Genomic DNA, 17,858 nt, shown 5'->3' with positions numbered 1-17,858 from the left:
GTGCTCCTTTTCCTGCGTTATATTTGTGCTAGTTTGATGTCTCTTCACAGAATTCCGTACTTTTGCATGTCAGGGTTGTGTGGCACATCTTATTCCCACTGTGCTATAAATGTAGTATAATGTGCAATTCCTCACTGTTGTCATTTGGACTAGGCAGCCAAAATGTGTCACATCAATTTGAATGTCAGATCATACCAGTTAGAAGCTTAAAGCCCTGAAATCCGAGTGATCATTATGTTCAGTCTCCTGTACAGTGAGAAAATGCTTGTTATATATACTTGTTAAAAAGTGATTACTGAGTGCTAAAATTGCAGAAGAGAGCATTTTATTGTAACTAAGAAAGAATATCAGAATTCTTACAAGCTTTTCATTATCTGAGCTCCCCTCTGGTCCATTGTGGTTCATTACAGTACATCTAAGATAGGAAATGATGGATTGTTATTCACTCAGCAGCTGTAAGAGTACATTTTAAGTGGTGTGAACTTGAGGAAAAATAGGGCAGTGTGCACCCTTAATAACAGATTCAGAACAGCAGGTAAGTCACAGGATCTAGGTTGATATGTACTTGTATTTGAAGAGAAGAAGAAAGAATCTTTTCAGTAAAGTTGAAAACAATACACAAATGTGATATTTAATGCTTTAAATCATTTAAAAAACACACACGATCACACTTTGATGCCTGCATCACATTTGTAAAAAGCTGGGACAAGTGCATGTTTACCACTGTGTGACACGCTGTCATTGTTAGGAGACCGAGAACACCCACTGATCCAGTTATGAAAGTGGAATTTTTTGCCTTCTTCTACAAGTCCTCAGCTGCACTACTGTATTAGTCCTTTGTTATCATATTTTGCACTTCGTAATGCGTCACAAGTTTTCAATGGGAGACAGATCTGGAGTGCAGGCAGACAAGTCTAGCACCCACACTCTCTGATTATGCAGCCATGCTGTTGTAACACATCACTGCTGTCAGAACAAACACACTTTTCTTTTAATGTAAGTCAGTGGAACCAGATTTTTTCCAAGTCATTTTGGGCCATTTCTTTTGGTCCATTCATCGTAAAATTTACGCACAATGTAAAGGGCAACAAGCATTTTTTTTTAATTTGTCAAAAACTGTAAAATGACAAGAATGGACATATAAGGTTTTGTTCTGACAGCAGCGACATGCAGAATGTGGATTGGTGTCGTCACATTGAAATAAGCATTAATATACCTGGAAAAGATATTATCTAGAAGGCAGCCTATGTTGCTCCAAGTTACACATGCTGATGAGTCTGGCGGCAGAATATTACACTTGTAACAATCTGGATGGTCTTTTTCTTCTTTCTTCTTTCTTTCTTTGTCTGTTTTTCCATACACAGTGTGAAAGGTTGACTTATTGGACCACAACACGTTTCCACTGTGCATCAGTCCATTTCAGCAGAAACTAGAGACATCAGTGATGTTTATGGCTGTTGTTGTTGTTGCTGAGCGTAGTATAGTCTTTACTTGAATTTCTTTAAATAGCAATTAACAATGTTTATTGAAACTGGTTTGTTGATGATATCCATCTCAGAAGCATGCTGGCTTTTAATGCAGTGTAAAATATTTTAGAAATACCTAAAATCCTTAAAATTGCTAAATGAGGGACATTATTCTTAAACTGTTGGATTATTTACTGATGTGTTTTATTTCCAAGCATGATTGCATCCCCTGTTTATGTTTTTTTCAAATGTTTTACAGAGTTCCTTGTTTTAAATTAATGTTAATGTTACCCTGCAACTTTTTGGAACGTGTTGCACGCTTCAATTACAGAATGAGTATACATGTGCACAAAACAATGATGTTAGAAAGGTAAAACATCAAATAGCTTGTATTTGTACTGTTTGTTTAAATACAAGTCAAAGTAGATATAGAAATCACTGCTCTGTTTTCATTTGCATTTCAACTTTTTCGAAATTGAGGTTTGTATAGTAGGAAGCTTCACGTGTTTTTAACGTCACTGCTATGTGCAGACCAAATCTTTTTTATTTTAGAAAGGATGTATTTGCCTATAGTTACTTTATGTAACACATCTGGTGGTGCCCTAAAGAGTTACTATGGTAACAGAGATGTAGGGAGGAGGGGATTTAATGGGGATAGAGATGGATGAGTGTTTATGTGTATATTTCCCTCAGGGTCCATAAGCAGGTTTGCGGTCATACAAGAAAGATGTAAACAATAACTCAAATAGATTTTTATAGTATAGTTTGTGGCTGGAGTTTACATCTGGAGGCTCATTTAACTCTCTCTTTCTTCTTTCTGTGCCCTTATAGGACAGTGCGGGTCTACAAAGGGAACCAGAGCTTTGGTTTCACTCTACGTGGGCATGCTCCCGTTTGGATCGACTCTGTCATTCCAGGTTTGGACTTGTTCCCAAAAATCAAGTTTTTCTTCAACTTCCACCTACTGTTCTACTTCTAGAGCTCAGTATCGTGCCACCAATTTTGGCAGAAAAAGGGCACGTGACCTCCTCAGACATGTTCTACCACATCTGTCACTGTATACACATAAAACATTGTTAAATTCATCCAATAAGTCTTCAGTATGACCATGTGGACTTACTAGCATGTCGTGTAGTGTAGGGGAAGAGGCAGGGCTGGTGTAGTGTGAGTCAGTTGAGCTGACATTTAAGTCTTGGTTCAGTATTCTTTTGTGGAGGTGTTGTAACAGTGACATGCAGTTCTAGGTTTGTTTGTGTCAGGGCAAGTGAAATTATGACATTGCTTGAGAAATTGCTGAACATATCCTTTAAAATATTCAAATGGCCATTACTCAACTTTTTAATTTTGGGTGAATCGTGTGGGTGTGACATTAAAAATTCATATCAGTTGCAGCAGCGCTGTCACCAAAAGCAAAGACATCTCGCAAAACTATGCACACAATTAGCAGTTAAGATCCCTGATATTAGAAAATGCAATGTAGGTAATTTGAAAGGAGGTTGAGTGTTTCAGTTAGTTTTAATGGCTTTAATTTCAAACTACATTAAAATGATTGTTTTGATATTATGTACTAAGCAAATGACTAAGTGAAATTGGCTATGCGACTTACAGTACTATGCAAAGGTCAGTGACTTTATTCTTTTTTCAGGAAATAGTTCTGAGGAGAAGGTAAAATAATCCAGAAACAAGTTTAGAACTGGACTCTGGAAAAGTATGTCTGCAGATTTCTTTAAAAAACTGAAAGGAAGTGTCTGTAAAAGAATGGAAACTGTAAAAGGGCAAACACACTGAATACTGAACATTTTGAAATTATGTTTAGTTGTTGAGGCTTCTGTGTAATTTTCTTTTAAATATGTTTTATGCTTTTCTTCTGATGCTGTAAAATGAATAACTTGTACCTACTGACCGTTTTGACTGGAATGTAAATAAATGAAGGATGATCTCTAACTTTTGCACAGAACTGTACATAACCTAATTTGAGTGTAAGCATATCTGACTTTTTGCTAAACTCTGTTTGGTGGTCATGATTTTATTTGTGTCTTTTATCTGACTCATCTTAAAGGGGAGTACTGTTCTAACTTTTTGTGGCAAGTGCACCAGCAGTGATGATGAAGACAGTTGAAGAGTGGTTTTAAAAAGTGTCAGAGTGGTAGAGTACTGTCTGAAGTGGTGATTTTGTGTGCGCATGTGTGTGAAACAGAGAAAGAACACTCGGGAAATAGCTCCACTTGATCTTTAAGCCTGTTAACCATTTCTGGCATTCTTCAGTCATTTTGTTTGTACATGTGTGTATGTGTGTACGTAGTACAAACCCTGGAGCAGTCACCCACGGCAGGGCTGAGTCAGAGGGGCACAGGTGGTGGAATTCTGTGTTCGTCAAATGTTAATCCTTCTCCGTTTACACTTCCCACAACCGGCCTTCAGATAAACAGCTTTCAGGGAGGAGGGAGAGAAAAAGAAAACAAGAGAAAGACAGTGAGAGAGGGGTGAAGAAGAAAAGGAGAGCATGAAATGCCAACAGGATGTGTGTAACGCTTTCATGCTGGGACACCAACGCCTTTTTGTCAAGTCTTGTGTCCCATTAAAGAAATAGAGTAGCATCTTACCAAAGAATACTTTTTCCTACTTATAATCAGGTGAATTTGTTGACACTGTGTGCTCCTTACCTTGCAGTATAAGAATAATGGGTAATACGTTATCTTAGCCCTGCTACATATTTTTGACATGACTGTGCCATTAATATGTCATGGCAGATATCATTTACAGTATATCCTTTTTTTTTGCTTCTAAATCATTTGAGCATAGCAGCTGCCTTTTACATGTGGTAAAAATTTCATGTTGAATAGGCCAAGAGACATGCTTGTATTATATACCATTACCAGTAATTGTCAAGACAGATGCCATAATGTCTGATGTCATGGTAGCTTAATCATTTTTACTGTATAGGCATCAAACATTATGACAAAGGTCATGACAGTTAATGGTAATGGTAACACATGACAAATTACTGGCCATAATCTGTCAGCATAAGACGTGTGTGGCATGGTTATGTCAACATTAAATAGCAGGTTATAAGTGTTACTGTGTAATGTTTGGTCCAGAGAGCTTAGCATAATGAATTGTAATCTGTGAGAACAGCTAGCACCTCTTCTCAAAGGAAATAGACTGTCTAACTTCAGCTTAGTTTCATATGTCTAGTCTGTGGTTACTACCTATGTGACCTGTTTGTGTGTGTTTTTTCAGGTAGCCCTGCTGAGAAAGCAGGCCTCAAACCTGGAGATCGCATCCTGTTTCTCAATGGGCTGGACATGAGGTGGGTTATTGTAATACTGATGGAATGTATTCATTGTTGCTGTCAAATCAAACCCTGCTCTTCTTTTGGTTCTGTTATTTTATTGTTTTACATCATTCGAGAACTCTCATTATTTAAAAAAAAAATGTTAAATGTTTACTGCCCAGATGAATGGCTTCACTCAGACATTTTAGCACAGTATGATAATTAAATAGCAATTGTATTTATCTGAATTACATAATGATATGTAAACTCATGAATGGTATAATTATTATTATTATTATTTTTTTTTAATAAATATAATAACTCCAAAGTTACCATATATGTAGCTTAGGCAAAAACATCCAGGTCAAATGATGTGTTTTGTTGGTTTGCTAAATTAAAATAAGTTAATACAGGGAACCAACTATATAAAAATGTGCCATAACATTTACACAGGCCACATTTTAGGTTTTTTAATAACTTAAAAAAATGTTTGTAATTCAGCACACTTCACAAATGAACCGAAATTATTACACTAAAATGTGTAAGATTGTGTTCTCTGTACAGGATGTGTACTGATTTAATTTAGAAAATCAGCAAAACATCAGTAAACTGACTAATTTTTGCGTAAGACTGTATATTTTTTACTACGATTTCATTTTTAGCACATAAGAATGTGAATTGTCTTATTCTTTATTGTGTAAGGTGTCCATGACCTTTCCATTAAGTGTCCATTATTATAAACAGAGTTTACAGTTGCCCAACAGCCACTGTAGTCTGTATATATTTTAATACAGTTATATCTGAGCAAGGTTAATTGGTGTCCTTAGTCTTTATAAAAACACTTAATTGACCAGTGACTTTAAGTGAAGCACAAAGGGAAGATATAAACTGGCAAAAATTTGATAAATTGGCATTCTGCGCTTGCGTCTTCTCAGGAGTTGTTCCCATGAGAAGGTAGTGTCCATGCTTCAGGGCAGTGGGGCCATGCCTTCACTGGTGGTTGAGGACGGGCCTCCGGTTTTCACGCTGGCCGAACCTGAGCCTCTGGAGGCATCTCCACGCTCTCGCTCTCCTGTGCTCAGCTCCCTGCAGTGGGTGGCGGAGATCCTGCCACCCAGCATCCGTGTGCAAGGCCGCACCTTCAGCCAGCAGCTGGAGCACCTGCTCACCCTGCAGGAGAGGTACACCATCTGTAAGGCTCTGGAGGCCTTCTTTCAGCACAGGTGAGAAGGCTGACCCTCACCTCTCTGATAGCCTCTGGTAACTTGGTAGCCTTTACTTATGCAGACTATTGTGTCTTTAAACCACACTCTCTTGCAATTTAGTGAAAGTCAGGTGTGTCACATATTTCAGGAAAAACTTGAATAAATGAATAGAGAAACAAAATTATGCAGAGTGCTGCATGATACAATTAAACTATTAATATCCTACCATGCTGAGCAGGCCCAGCTGACATTAATGATGGATTAAGCTGCAAAGAGGAAAAGATCTAAGTGACTTTGAAAGAATTATTGGGGCACGGATAGCAGGAGCTTCAGTCACGATGAATGCTCAACTGGCTGGTGTATTTCAGTAGGAACAGTGACTAAAAGGACATCTGCATTTAGATCTATGGAAAGACATCGGCAAATTTGAAATTTTGCTTGAAAGGGCACATTCAGTGATGTCTTGTTCATTAGTGCAATATATAAGGTAAAGCAAAAGACCAACTGTTCCTTTGGTCAGTGGTCCTCAAATCGATCCTCAGGGACCTATCCCTATGTGTTACAAGTCTAGACCATCTGGGGCCCCAAGGGACCAGTTTGAGAACCACTGCCTTAGGTGACAGAGAATGCCAATGCAGGATATGATCAGATTATGTCAGCATGAACAGTACGTCCACAAACACACAGAGAGGGATATTATAGTAGGGCTGCAGTGCATAAACCCCTCATTACAAAGATGAATGCTCATTTGAGAGTTCAGTAGTGTAAAGGCACTGGTCTGAAGAGATGTGGAAAAAAAAAAGATCTAGTAAGATGAGTAATCCTTCCCCACCTTCTCCACAAGTGGCCGAGTGTGTGTGTTGTGAACAGTACAGCTCTGAATATTTGATACCTAAGTGAGGGAAACTGATGGCTTTGTTATGCCAGGGGGGAATTTTGCTGGCATGTTTTGTCCCCTTAAAGGGAAGGATCACTAAAAATCAGTTATTCTGACTGATCACCTCCTGATCTTGATGGTAGTGGTCTCTTTCAGGATGACAGTACCCCATCCATGGGGCAGGAAGCATCTCTGATAATTTGTCACCCATCTGTACATTCATATACTTCCTCAAAATGGTAGTTTATTTTGAATCTGTGCCTTTTCAGTTTTATTGGATAATTTTCATTTAAATATAAGCATGATGACAACATTTAGAGGTTGCATTACTTAATAGTTGACCTGTGCTTGTAACCATAAGCCAGAAGTGCCTGATTGGAAGGGGTGACACCTCCAGCCTTACTGTTCCTGAGGATTCCTAGAATGTTTTGCTTTGATCTGGGCTTTTTTTTTTTAACAACTCTTAAAACTATTTTAACAACTATTTTCTGGCTCTGTATTTTCTCATTTGTAAAGCACTTTGAATGACAGCAGTGTATGAAAGGTACTATATAAATGAACTTGTCTTGCCTTGCTTGGCTTTTGGACTAAAGTCTTTGAAGAAGCCAGAATCCTTTGGGATATATGGGCCTGAGATTTTTATCTGGACATTCAGCTATGACATTTACAGAGTTTATTGTTGGTTTCTGGACCCTTACATTGCCACTGAGTACATAGGTTGTCCAGAGATGTTTAAGAATAAGGCTGAGGTGATGTAGAGAAGGTGAGTCTCTTGAGTTTCCGGTTTGCAGGAATGTGGATACTCTGATCGTGGACGTGTTACCAGTACTGGATACTCCAGCTAAGCAGGTGATCTGGCAGTTTATTTACCAGCTGCTGACCTACGAGGAGCAGGAGCACTGCCAGAACAAGATTTCACGCTTCCTTGGCTATAAAGTCACACGTGAGTCACACCTTGTGTGAGTCTCTGTGTTAATGTGCGCTGCTAAACTTTGCAAATAGTCATTCCTAACCCTTCCAAGCATTAGTCAGTCAAGAGTTTAAGGGCTATGCAAGCTCCCACTAGTAGTAGATATTTAATTATTATCAACTATTCCATCAGTGACTTATATATTTGACCCATATCATGGAGTGTTTGTTTTTCCGTGTGTTCTACACCAGTATCTGTGGCAGAGCCAGAACCCCCAGCCCCAGAACCCCACCGGCGCAGTAGCTCTATGAAGGTGACAGGTACCACTTACCGGAGCAGCGTGAGAGGACGCAGCTCAGATGACCTGGTCATTGGCACTCACCTGGGAATGGGTACCACACTGAACTTTACTACAAAACACTGTGTAGTTGTACTGCTGTGTTATATTGATGCTGTCTCAGACTGATCATATGCAAAGGTTTGGGCACACTGGTCAAATTGTTTTGTAGATTTGCTAAGTGAAAATAAACACATTTTCCTTGAATAACACACTTCTGCTAGACTCTGTAAATAAACAGAAATTGTGTACTGACATTTGCAGAAAAATGTCATATTTAAGTTTGTTCCCCATAGAGGATGTGATAAACAAAACATGTAATTTGACCGAAGTTGTTCGAACATTTGCATACGACTGCACACAAGGTACACCTACCTTGTACCTACAGTCTTTGTCCACTTTATCAGATCCACTTACCAAATAAGTGCACTTTGTAGCTCTGCTGTTACAGGCTGTAGTCCATCTGATTCTCTGCAAAACATGTTGGCCCACTTTTACCCTGTTTGTTAATTGTCAGGACACCACTGGACCACCACAGAGCAGGTATTTATTTGAATGGTGGATCATTCTCAGCACTGCAGTGACACTGACATGGTGGTGTATTAGAGTGTGTTTACTGATATGAACGAATCAGACACAGCAGTGCTGCCGGAGTTTTAGACACTGTGTCTACTCACTGCCCCCTCTAATAGACACACCTACCCACCCTGTAGAAAGTCAGAGACAGTAGTCCATCTGTTGCTGCACAGTTTGTGTTACTGAGTCTCTAGTTCTTCATCAGTGGTCACAAGACGCTGTTGGATGGATATTTTTGGTTAGTGAACAATTCTCGTTCCTGCAGTGACACAGAGAAGTTAAACTCCAGCAGCACTGCTGTGTCTGATCCTTTTGTACCAGCGCAACACACACTAACACACCACCACCACATCAGTGTCACTGCAGTGCTGAGAATGATCCACCACCCAAATAATACCTGCTCTGTGGTGGTCCTGTGGGTGTCCTGACCTTTGAAGAGCAAGGTAAAAGGGGGCTAACAAAGTATGCAGAGAAACAGATGCACTACAGTCTGTAATTGTGGAACTACAAAGTACACCTGTATGGTAAGGGGAGCTGATAAAATGGACAATGAGTGTCAAAACAAGGAGGTTGGTATATTACACCATAATGTAATATGCAGTATTGTTTAGGTTTAGTCAAGCTATAACTTTAACTATACTTGGAATTTGCACATTTTAAATGTGGATGACTGAGTGTTGCTTGTCTGTTTGAGGGATCCGCACTGAGCCTATGGAGGTTGCCCCGATGAGACTGGCTCCTGGAGAAAGACAATCTGGAGATGGGACCTCTTTACCAGAGACGCCCAACAATCTCACTAATGTGAGCTCAAAAATGCACCAAATTCCTTTTTAAAAGCAGCATTCTTTTCTTCTTTAATTGTGGAAAATTACCCAATAAATTATTAAGTTCTTATTAACCTGAAATTTTTAGGTAGGTAGCTAGATAGATAGATGACGACTCTATTAACTCTTGCCTCATCTTACGTATTTTTACTTACGTATTAAATACTTACGTATTTTTTATTGTGAAAATTCCATAGATACAAGTTTATTATTGAGATGATTTTTGCGTAATTATATTCGTATTCGTATCTCATATTCGTCTATCATATCAAGTCTCTTTCCTTCATGTAGCTGTCTGCTGTGTACGCTGAGCTGGAGAACGTGTATGCAGGAAAGAGATCCAAATCCCTGAAGAGCCGCCCTCCTCCTGCTCCCGAAACGCTGTTGGATGCCTACCCCCACTCTTCCAGCCAGTCCGTCAGAGCTCACTCCTCCTCTCCTTCTGTACGGGCTACTTCAGGTACTCTAAAACTACCAAAGAAAATCATAGACCTTCCAGGATACCAGATTTGTTATTAAATTAATAGTTCAGAAAAAATATCTGATTTTTTTAATTACAGTTTTCCCTTTACCCCAAATATAGTTGTTTGGACAAGAAATGTTTGGTGTCTGAAGTTTGCTTCTTTATTCCTTTAACATAAAGGATGAATGCTTTTACATTAGTTCTGTTCTCTGTAATATCACAGGCAGTCGTAAGGTAGTGACGTCAGTCCAGCCTCCCCCTCCTCCTCCTCCTCCACCACCACCTCCCCAGCCTGTAGCCTGGACTGAGCCCTTACCCAGTCCTCAGTGTCCCTGCTATCCTCCAGAACCTCCATCCCAAGGGAGTGTAGAGTCCAACCCCTACATGAGCTTGGACAGCCCTCCACTCTCACCCCCCTCTCCCCCAGACTACCCTCCAAGTCCCCCGGACTACCCACCCAGCCCACCCATACGTAAGAAGCGCTACACGTTCTCCCGTCCCCCCCGCAGTGCCGACACAGACCTGTTCATGGAAGCCCTCACAGAGCAGCTGGGCCAGCAGCTGTCTGTAGACGACTTCCTGTCTCCTGAGAATGACTATGAGGAGGTATGTGCCACATTATATGTGTCTCATGTGTTACTAAACATCTTTTAAGAACCATGAAATGTTTTTTTCACACCTACCCAACTACCCAACAAGAGAAAAAATAGTTACCAGGTCAAATGGACCCAAAAAGTTAAATAAAGTGAAATGAGCCTCCTGCCCTGGTGATTTATTGTTTAACCCATGTACCACTTGGGGAAAAAAAGCTGTCCCTGAATCTTAGGCTGCATTTACTCAATAAAACGTTCATTATTTGCAACAAAATTGATGTGAAATATTTTTGTGATCAGTTTTTTGTTGAGTTTTGTTTACATGTGGAAATATTTGACCAGTAACAGGGGGAACAAGGGGTGGGAGTAAGGGGTAGCCCCAAAAAACAAAGCAATAAAAAAAAAACTTTGATGCATAGAAACAGATACATGTGTATTGAAGCCTTGTTTAGTACAGTGATGATAGGACAATTAAAATCTCTATACAAAATTTCCAGTAGAAGATGCCATTTCAGTTTAAGCCGTTTTGTAATGTCTTCCATTGGGCCTTGTTTAGCCCTGTAGTCATACCTTCAAGGATCACAAATTTATTAAATGTAAAAATCTAAAATCTCTTTATATTAAAATTAGTTTATAGCTGCAGTAAAACCAGAGAATAGCATTCTGTGTTGATTAAATGTGAAAATATCATCATTTGGTAAGCAGACATTTTCATTAAAATGGTAGTAACGCATTTTCAAAAGTCTGTGTTATATAAACATTCCTAGAACATAATTAAAAAATTAAAATATTGCTGTGAAATATGACAGTTATGTGAACCGGCTAAAGAAAAAATAAAATTGCATGCCACGCATTCAGTTATTCCACTTGTGAGCAAGATCAGTAGCTAATATTTTGTATTACAGGTACATAAATTTTATCAGTCTGATGATGTTTTATTTGCATGTTTGTATCACTTTTTCATCAGGATGGGAAAATGAATAACCTAGCTATGTAGATAATGATACAGCAGGCTAGTAAGATATACAGAAGTAACGCTGACACTGTCAATGTTAGCAACAGTATTAGTTGGCTAGCTAACTAGCTGGTTAAGTTAACTGGTTACCAGCAAACAAGCAACATTAATCCAAGAGATGTTATTCCATCCTGTTTTATTTTCGTTGATTGAAAACATAAGTTACATCATTTAACAAGTGTTTTGATCATATGTTTTTTTGCGTTTTGTGTTGTGATTGGCTGCATTATTCGTGTTTTGACTGGCTGTTTCATGAAACTTATTTCACAAAGTTAAGATGGTTTGAGCTGTTGTGGCTGAGATTCAGAATGAGTTGCAGAGAGCTTTACATTATTTTAAGCAAATAAAAATGTGTTTCATTGTGTAAAGTCAACCCTACAGTCCTTGCTGTCGTACATAGTACTGACAGTTGTTTTGAGAGTTAAAAAAGAGTTAAAAGTTCATCTTCTCTGCTTTCGATGGTTTAATTAACACCTACAGAGTTAATGTAGATTTAGTTTAACTCTGTAGGAGTTAATTAAACACTGATGATTTTACTTTGCAAGGTTAAAACAGGTCAACAGCATGAACTTTGAGTTGTGTGCCTTTCTGCTTAATGATGACTCCAGGATGTGGTCCAGATGACTCTCCAGGATGAAGAAGAGGAAGTGGAGGAGGAAGATGAGGAGGAAGATGAAGGCCCATATATCCCTCCTGAACTGAGCAGTGCCAGCGAGATGCACAGCAGCAGTGAGGACGCCAGCTCCCTCACCTATTCGTCTAGTTCTGAGCACATCCCTCCCCCCCCTCTCACACCTCCTCCCCCACCGCCAGTCCAGTTTAATGACCCACTCCCTCCAGCTGGATACACTCCTGATCATGCACCCCGACTCACCTTCCGCCGTCACCCAGGACCTCCTCCCCCTCCCCCTCCCAGGGCTAATCCGCCCCCAAAACGGCAGTCTATTCACAAAGTACTCCCTACTCGGGAGGACATCATGGCTCATCAGATTCTCCAGGAGCACCAGTCTCTACCGGCTCAGCCCACAGCCCCCAGCTGCCACACACAGTACCCTTTACAGCAGATGCACCAGTCCCTGCCCCCATTGCCATCACCAGATTTGTCTCCATCATCGGTCCCTAGCCATGCGGTGTACCAAATGCACCATCAGACTCACCAAACTCATCAGAGTCAGCAGGCTCAGCATGGTTATCAAATTCATCTGAGTCATCAGGCTCAACAGAGTCACCAAGCTCAACACAGCCATCATGGTCATCAGGCTCATCAGGCTCAACAGAGCCATCAAATGCATCAAAGCCATCATCAAACTCACCATACTCATCAGACTCAGCTCTCCAGCTCCATGGACAGACTTGACAGGATTGAAAGGATGGAACGGTCTGATAGACATATCTACGAAATTCACCAACCTCAACCCATGCATCCAGGTCAGCAGTCTCAACACGCTCATCATCAAGGTCACCAAGCCCACCTCTCCAGCTCCATGGACAGGCTGGACAGATTGGAGAGGATGGAGCGCTTGGAACGGATGGACAGAATGGAACGGATAGAAAGGTTGGAGAGAGCTGACAGGCAAATGCATCAGATCGACCTGTCTCAACCCACCTCTCAAATTAGTCACCAGGCACAACAGCTCCATCAGGCTCATCAGCCGCAACATGTTCATCCCAGTCAAAAGCACCACCAGAGCCACCAAATCCACCAGACCCACCAAGTCTACCCACCAACCCAACCTCCTCCACCTGTTCAACAGTCTCATCACATCCATCAGATCCACCACATCCATCAGACTCAGCCTGTGCAGTCTGCCCCTCAGTATCATATCATCCACCAACCCCATCAACCTCAGCAACCCCACCAGATCCTTTCCACCTTCCAGCCTCAGCCACCACCCCAGCCCCCACCTCAGCAACCACAACAACAGCAGCAGCAACATCAGCAGCAGCAACACCCGACCCACCAGGTCCACCCTTCCACCCAAGCCAGACAGAGTCCTCATCCTATGCACCACCAACATCACCAGCATCACCATGACACTCATCCTCAACCACAGCCTCAAGCCCCTCCTCGCCCCCAGCCTCAGCCTCAGCCCCACCACCAAGAAGCGTCCCCTGTGGAGCCCCCTCCGCCTCCACCATTACCTCCTCCATGCGTGCCTCCTCCTTTGCCCCGATCTTCACCACAAAAATCAGATTCTAGCCACATGAGTGTGAAGAGACTGCGTTGGGAACAGGTGGAGAACTCTGAAGGAACTATCTGGGGGCAGGTGAGGAATACAGACACACTAGCATCTGACAGTAGTTTCACAAGGACACAGCAAATAGTGGATAGCAAATGAAACGGCTTTTACTGGAGGTAGAACAGCTTTGTTCACACTAAGAATCATGGCTTTAATTGGCATAGAACTCTTTAATGCAACCCAGGGTTAATGGGTCAATATCCTATGTGGTTTTTTAGTTGGCTATTCATGATGTTGTGTTGGTTTGTGTATGTAAAAACTCATAATTCACCTTGAACTAATGATTTTTGAGGCTCTTTTTATCCCTTAGAATGAAACAGGCTGTTGTTTACTCTGCCTTTAAGACTGATATACAGCACTGTAAGACCACACTTCATTTTGTTTTAAATTAAATACAAGCTTTTCATTTTTTTTAAATATATATAACAGAACCCACTTGCATAAGGAATTACAAAACCAAAGTACAAAAATTATTAAAAGATTACAGAGAAACTGGAACTTAAGTGCAAGACCTGGTAGACCACCAAATTTCACCATCAGATAAACAGTACTTAAAGCTTTCATCTTTGTGAGAGAAAATCAAGCTTCACTCTTGTTTAAGATCTTGAAAAATCCACAGGTGTTTCTGTTCATTCTTTCACTGTGAGAGGGCTTCCACTTGTTAATGATTGTATGTAATATTCTGTTAAATGTATGTTTCTGCTTTTTCCTGATGCTGAAAAATGTAACTTGGATATTTTGACTGGCTTCTGCAAGTCAAGTCAAAGATGTTTGTATAGCACTTTTTACAACAGGTGTTGTCACAAAGCAGCTTTACGGACAATCCAGGTCCAAGCCAAAAGCGTATAAGCAAGCCAAAGGTTTCTGTAGAGTAAATTACCTCCTTTGGCTACCCTATATTATTCCTCATTCAGAAAGCAGGCTGAAATACTCCACATGAATGGGCAGGGCTAAACTGCTCTATGCTTAATATGCAGATAAATGTAAATGTGCTAGTTTTTGGGACATCACAAAAACGATTCAATTAAAATGGGTTATTTTTTCAGCTTGAGGAGTGTATGGACTGGCTAGTGATCGGCATATTTTGAAATCTTAACATTAAATATTTTTTTTTTTTTACACAATAAGGGTCTTTATAATGTTCTTTTCCACTGTTTGTTTATGTTCCATTCTCCTATTTATTGCTTATTGTATAAGCTGAGGGGATACAAAAAGCTTAATTAGTTTCAGAATATTTGGGGGAAGTTTATCAAATATATGACAGCTAACACACAGGGAATACACAACCTGTCTAGATCAACAGACCTTTTCTCCCTTTGAACTTTCTCATAGAATTGTGTCCTTATTAGCCCTCATTGTGTTTCAAGTTCCACTCCTGGGACGCCTGAGCCAGTGAAGGCACTTAAACCCGACTCCATGAGCAGTCTGAGTGCAACATCCTGGTAAAATGTTAAAAGAAATAGTCAGAGTCTGCGTCATCTCTGTGTGTTGATGAGTTTGGGATTCAGTGACGTTAAAGGAGGAGCTGTTGAAGGGAAATAATGAGGCTTTTGAGACACCTGCATCAACGTAACATCTATAATAACAGCAAGTGCAGAACCCCTAATGAAGTCCTCTAGGACTGAAGGAATTTAGGCCTATTAGGACTATGTGAGTTTATCCGCCAGGACTGTGTGTGTGAGTTTATTTAAGTCTTGAGTGTGTTAGCGGTGTTGTGCTTTCTTTATTGCAGCTGGGAGAGGACTCGGATTACGACAAGCTGAGTGACATGGTGAAATATCTGGATCTGGAGTTGCATTTTGGTACACAAAAGACTCCCAGTGAGTAAACAGATGTGTATATTTGTGTGTGTGTGTGACGGAGAGCAAGGTGTTTCATCCCCATCCTATAAATTATGAAAACATAAAATTTTAGCTGTCTTGCTGAGAGTGAACAAGGAATCTGTGTTATTCCTTAACACATAAACAATGTTTTACTAGTTCAGAAACCCCTAAGTGCTGACCTTATTGTTGGCCACCTTGGGTACAGATTGTAGCTTCATGCTGCTTTAAAAGGCCTTTGATTTATGTGGCTGGAGACCAGTTACAGCTTTGGTGCTGCTAGCGGCAATAACATGACACACTTTTGTTTTTCAACTTAATCATATTTTCACATCATCTCGTCATATTCCTCCCGGCTAATGCTTGACAGTTTGATATTTCACAGTGTAAATTGGTCCCACTGTTATTGGGTACGTCTAGCTGTTATTTTCTGTATTTTAAGTTGTAAAAATAACAAAATAATCTTTAGACCCAGTTTCTTTGCAAAGTAATTTTGAGGCCTTTTTGGACTTTTTTCAGATTATATACAGTTACAACTGCAAGCCATGTTGTTGTGTTGGACACTTCATCCATCCAGCTATCTGGTCTTCCATACATCCGTCCATTCACCTACTCACACCTTTTTTGGCATAAAGAACACTCCTTCACTCTTTGATTACGTGTGTCAGTCTCTGTTCCAGAACCCACACCTCAGCCTGAGACATTCAAAAAGAAAGATGTGGTTGAGATTCTTTCCCATAAGAAAGCCTACAATGCCTGTGAGTAGGATAGGCAAAAAAATAAAAAAAAGTCTTATTTGTATGTTGAGCTTTGCTTGATGGTGTCCAGCTTGTGTTACCGTTGTTTATGTAAAGCTATCTTTATGGTTCAGTGCTGTTTTTAACATGCCCTTATCAAGTTGTCTTCACAATTTCCCCAACTTCATTTTAGGGGCTGTTCCATTACTGTATTAGTTAAGTTTGTACATGACCCCGTGGAGGTTCGAGTCGACATTATTGTAGACTTGTCCAGCAGCAGAAATGCAGAAATCATTGGAATTTGACACAGTTCCCTTTTCAACCCCCCAAAATGCCAGACAAAGCTTTAAAAATATGTTTCTCTAGGAATCTCAAAAATGGTGTACGTTTGCAATTTACTTACTCTGAATTTCAGACCTCCAGCTAAGAAAAAACTAAGAACACTTGGGAATTCCTACTGGTGGACTTACACATTAAATCAACATGCCTGCTCACTTTAAAAAAGTACTACTAACAGTAATAAAGTACTACTTCTGAATTTTGTTAATTAGATTTTAGTACTATTTGTTTTAGACCCATCAACATACAGATACAACAGCTGGTTAAATCTATAACACTGCTGTTTAGAGAAGGTAAATACATCATGAATGTTAAAGTTATCACTTATATCATTATTGTTGTGTGGCTAACTTGTTCTAATAATACTTTCAATATACAATACTTTCATGTTTTGTCTCACTTTGTATCTTGAATGTGCAGAGATTGAAAGTAGCATAATTCTGAGCTTCCCACTTCCAAATTAAGTTGAATACATCATAAGTACATTCCTGTTGAACTGTCTACTCCTCATTGTCCAATCTTCTCTTTGACTCGTGTAACACTGCTGCTGTGCTCTTCAGAGTTGTGACTTAGGGTGAAATCGATGAGGGCATATTGAAAACAGAAACATTGAAAGAAAGGATATTCAACATTTCCTTTTAGAAATCATAGTCTTTATAACCTTACTAGCCTGTATCAACTTACTTTAGGCTTTGCTGGCCTGTATCTATTGTTGGTCTCTGTTAGACTGCATCTGATGCTGTCAGCTTATGCTAGCTTGCTGAATGTCTTAAGCACAGGTTAAGGGCTGTAAGACTTTGCTAGCTTGTCTGGTATGCTGACCTTTCTCCATCTTTCTGGTCCACTCTTTCTGCAGCTATCCTGATTGCCCATCTGAAGCTGTCTCCAGGTGAGCTGCGTCAGGTGCTGATGACCATGTCGACCGATCGCCTGGAGCCGGCACACATCAAACAGTTGCTCCTGTACGCACCGGATGAGGATGAGGTCAGACAGTATGAGCAGTACAGCGATGACCCCAGCAAGCTTAGTGAGCCTGATCAGTTTGTCCTACAGGTAACAATGCAGATAGACTTGTTCGAATGAATCGGGTTACTAATGGTTATGAATGAAGCAAATTGAATTTTCTTAGCAGTTTCTTAGCATTCATGAATACTCTTCCGAGGTGAACATCTTGTCTATGGT

The 17,858-nt window shown here is 40.3% G+C and overlaps 1 protein-coding gene across 1 annotated transcript in view; it reads left to right on the top strand.

Annotated features, from left to right (window-relative positions):
* Positions 1 to 17,858, top strand: part of grid2ipa (glutamate receptor, ionotropic, delta 2 (Grid2) interacting protein, a) — a 64,567-nt gene that overhangs the window by 37,644 nt on the left and 9,065 nt on the right. The window contains 12 exon segments of the mRNA XM_036589526.1: positions 2,257 to 2,383; positions 4,707 to 4,776; positions 5,676 to 5,963; positions 7,614 to 7,765; positions 7,984 to 8,124; positions 9,340 to 9,446; positions 9,761 to 9,929; positions 10,156 to 10,538; positions 12,149 to 13,807; positions 15,513 to 15,600; positions 16,269 to 16,358; positions 17,533 to 17,729. Coding sequence (XP_036445419.1) covers positions 2,257 to 2,383; positions 4,707 to 4,776; positions 5,676 to 5,963; positions 7,614 to 7,765; positions 7,984 to 8,124; positions 9,340 to 9,446; positions 9,761 to 9,929; positions 10,156 to 10,538; positions 12,149 to 13,807; positions 15,513 to 15,600; positions 16,269 to 16,358; positions 17,533 to 17,729 — 3,471 coding nt within the window.

Source organism: Colossoma macropomum, unplaced genomic scaffold (genome assembly GCF_904425465.1).
Source record: "Colossoma macropomum unplaced genomic scaffold, Colossoma_macropomum, whole genome shotgun sequence".
Lineage (NCBI taxonomy): Eukaryota > Metazoa > Chordata > Actinopteri > Characiformes > Serrasalmidae > Colossoma > Colossoma macropomum.
Note: the sequence above shows the minus strand (reverse complement) of the source record. Positions and strands in the feature narration are given on the sequence as shown.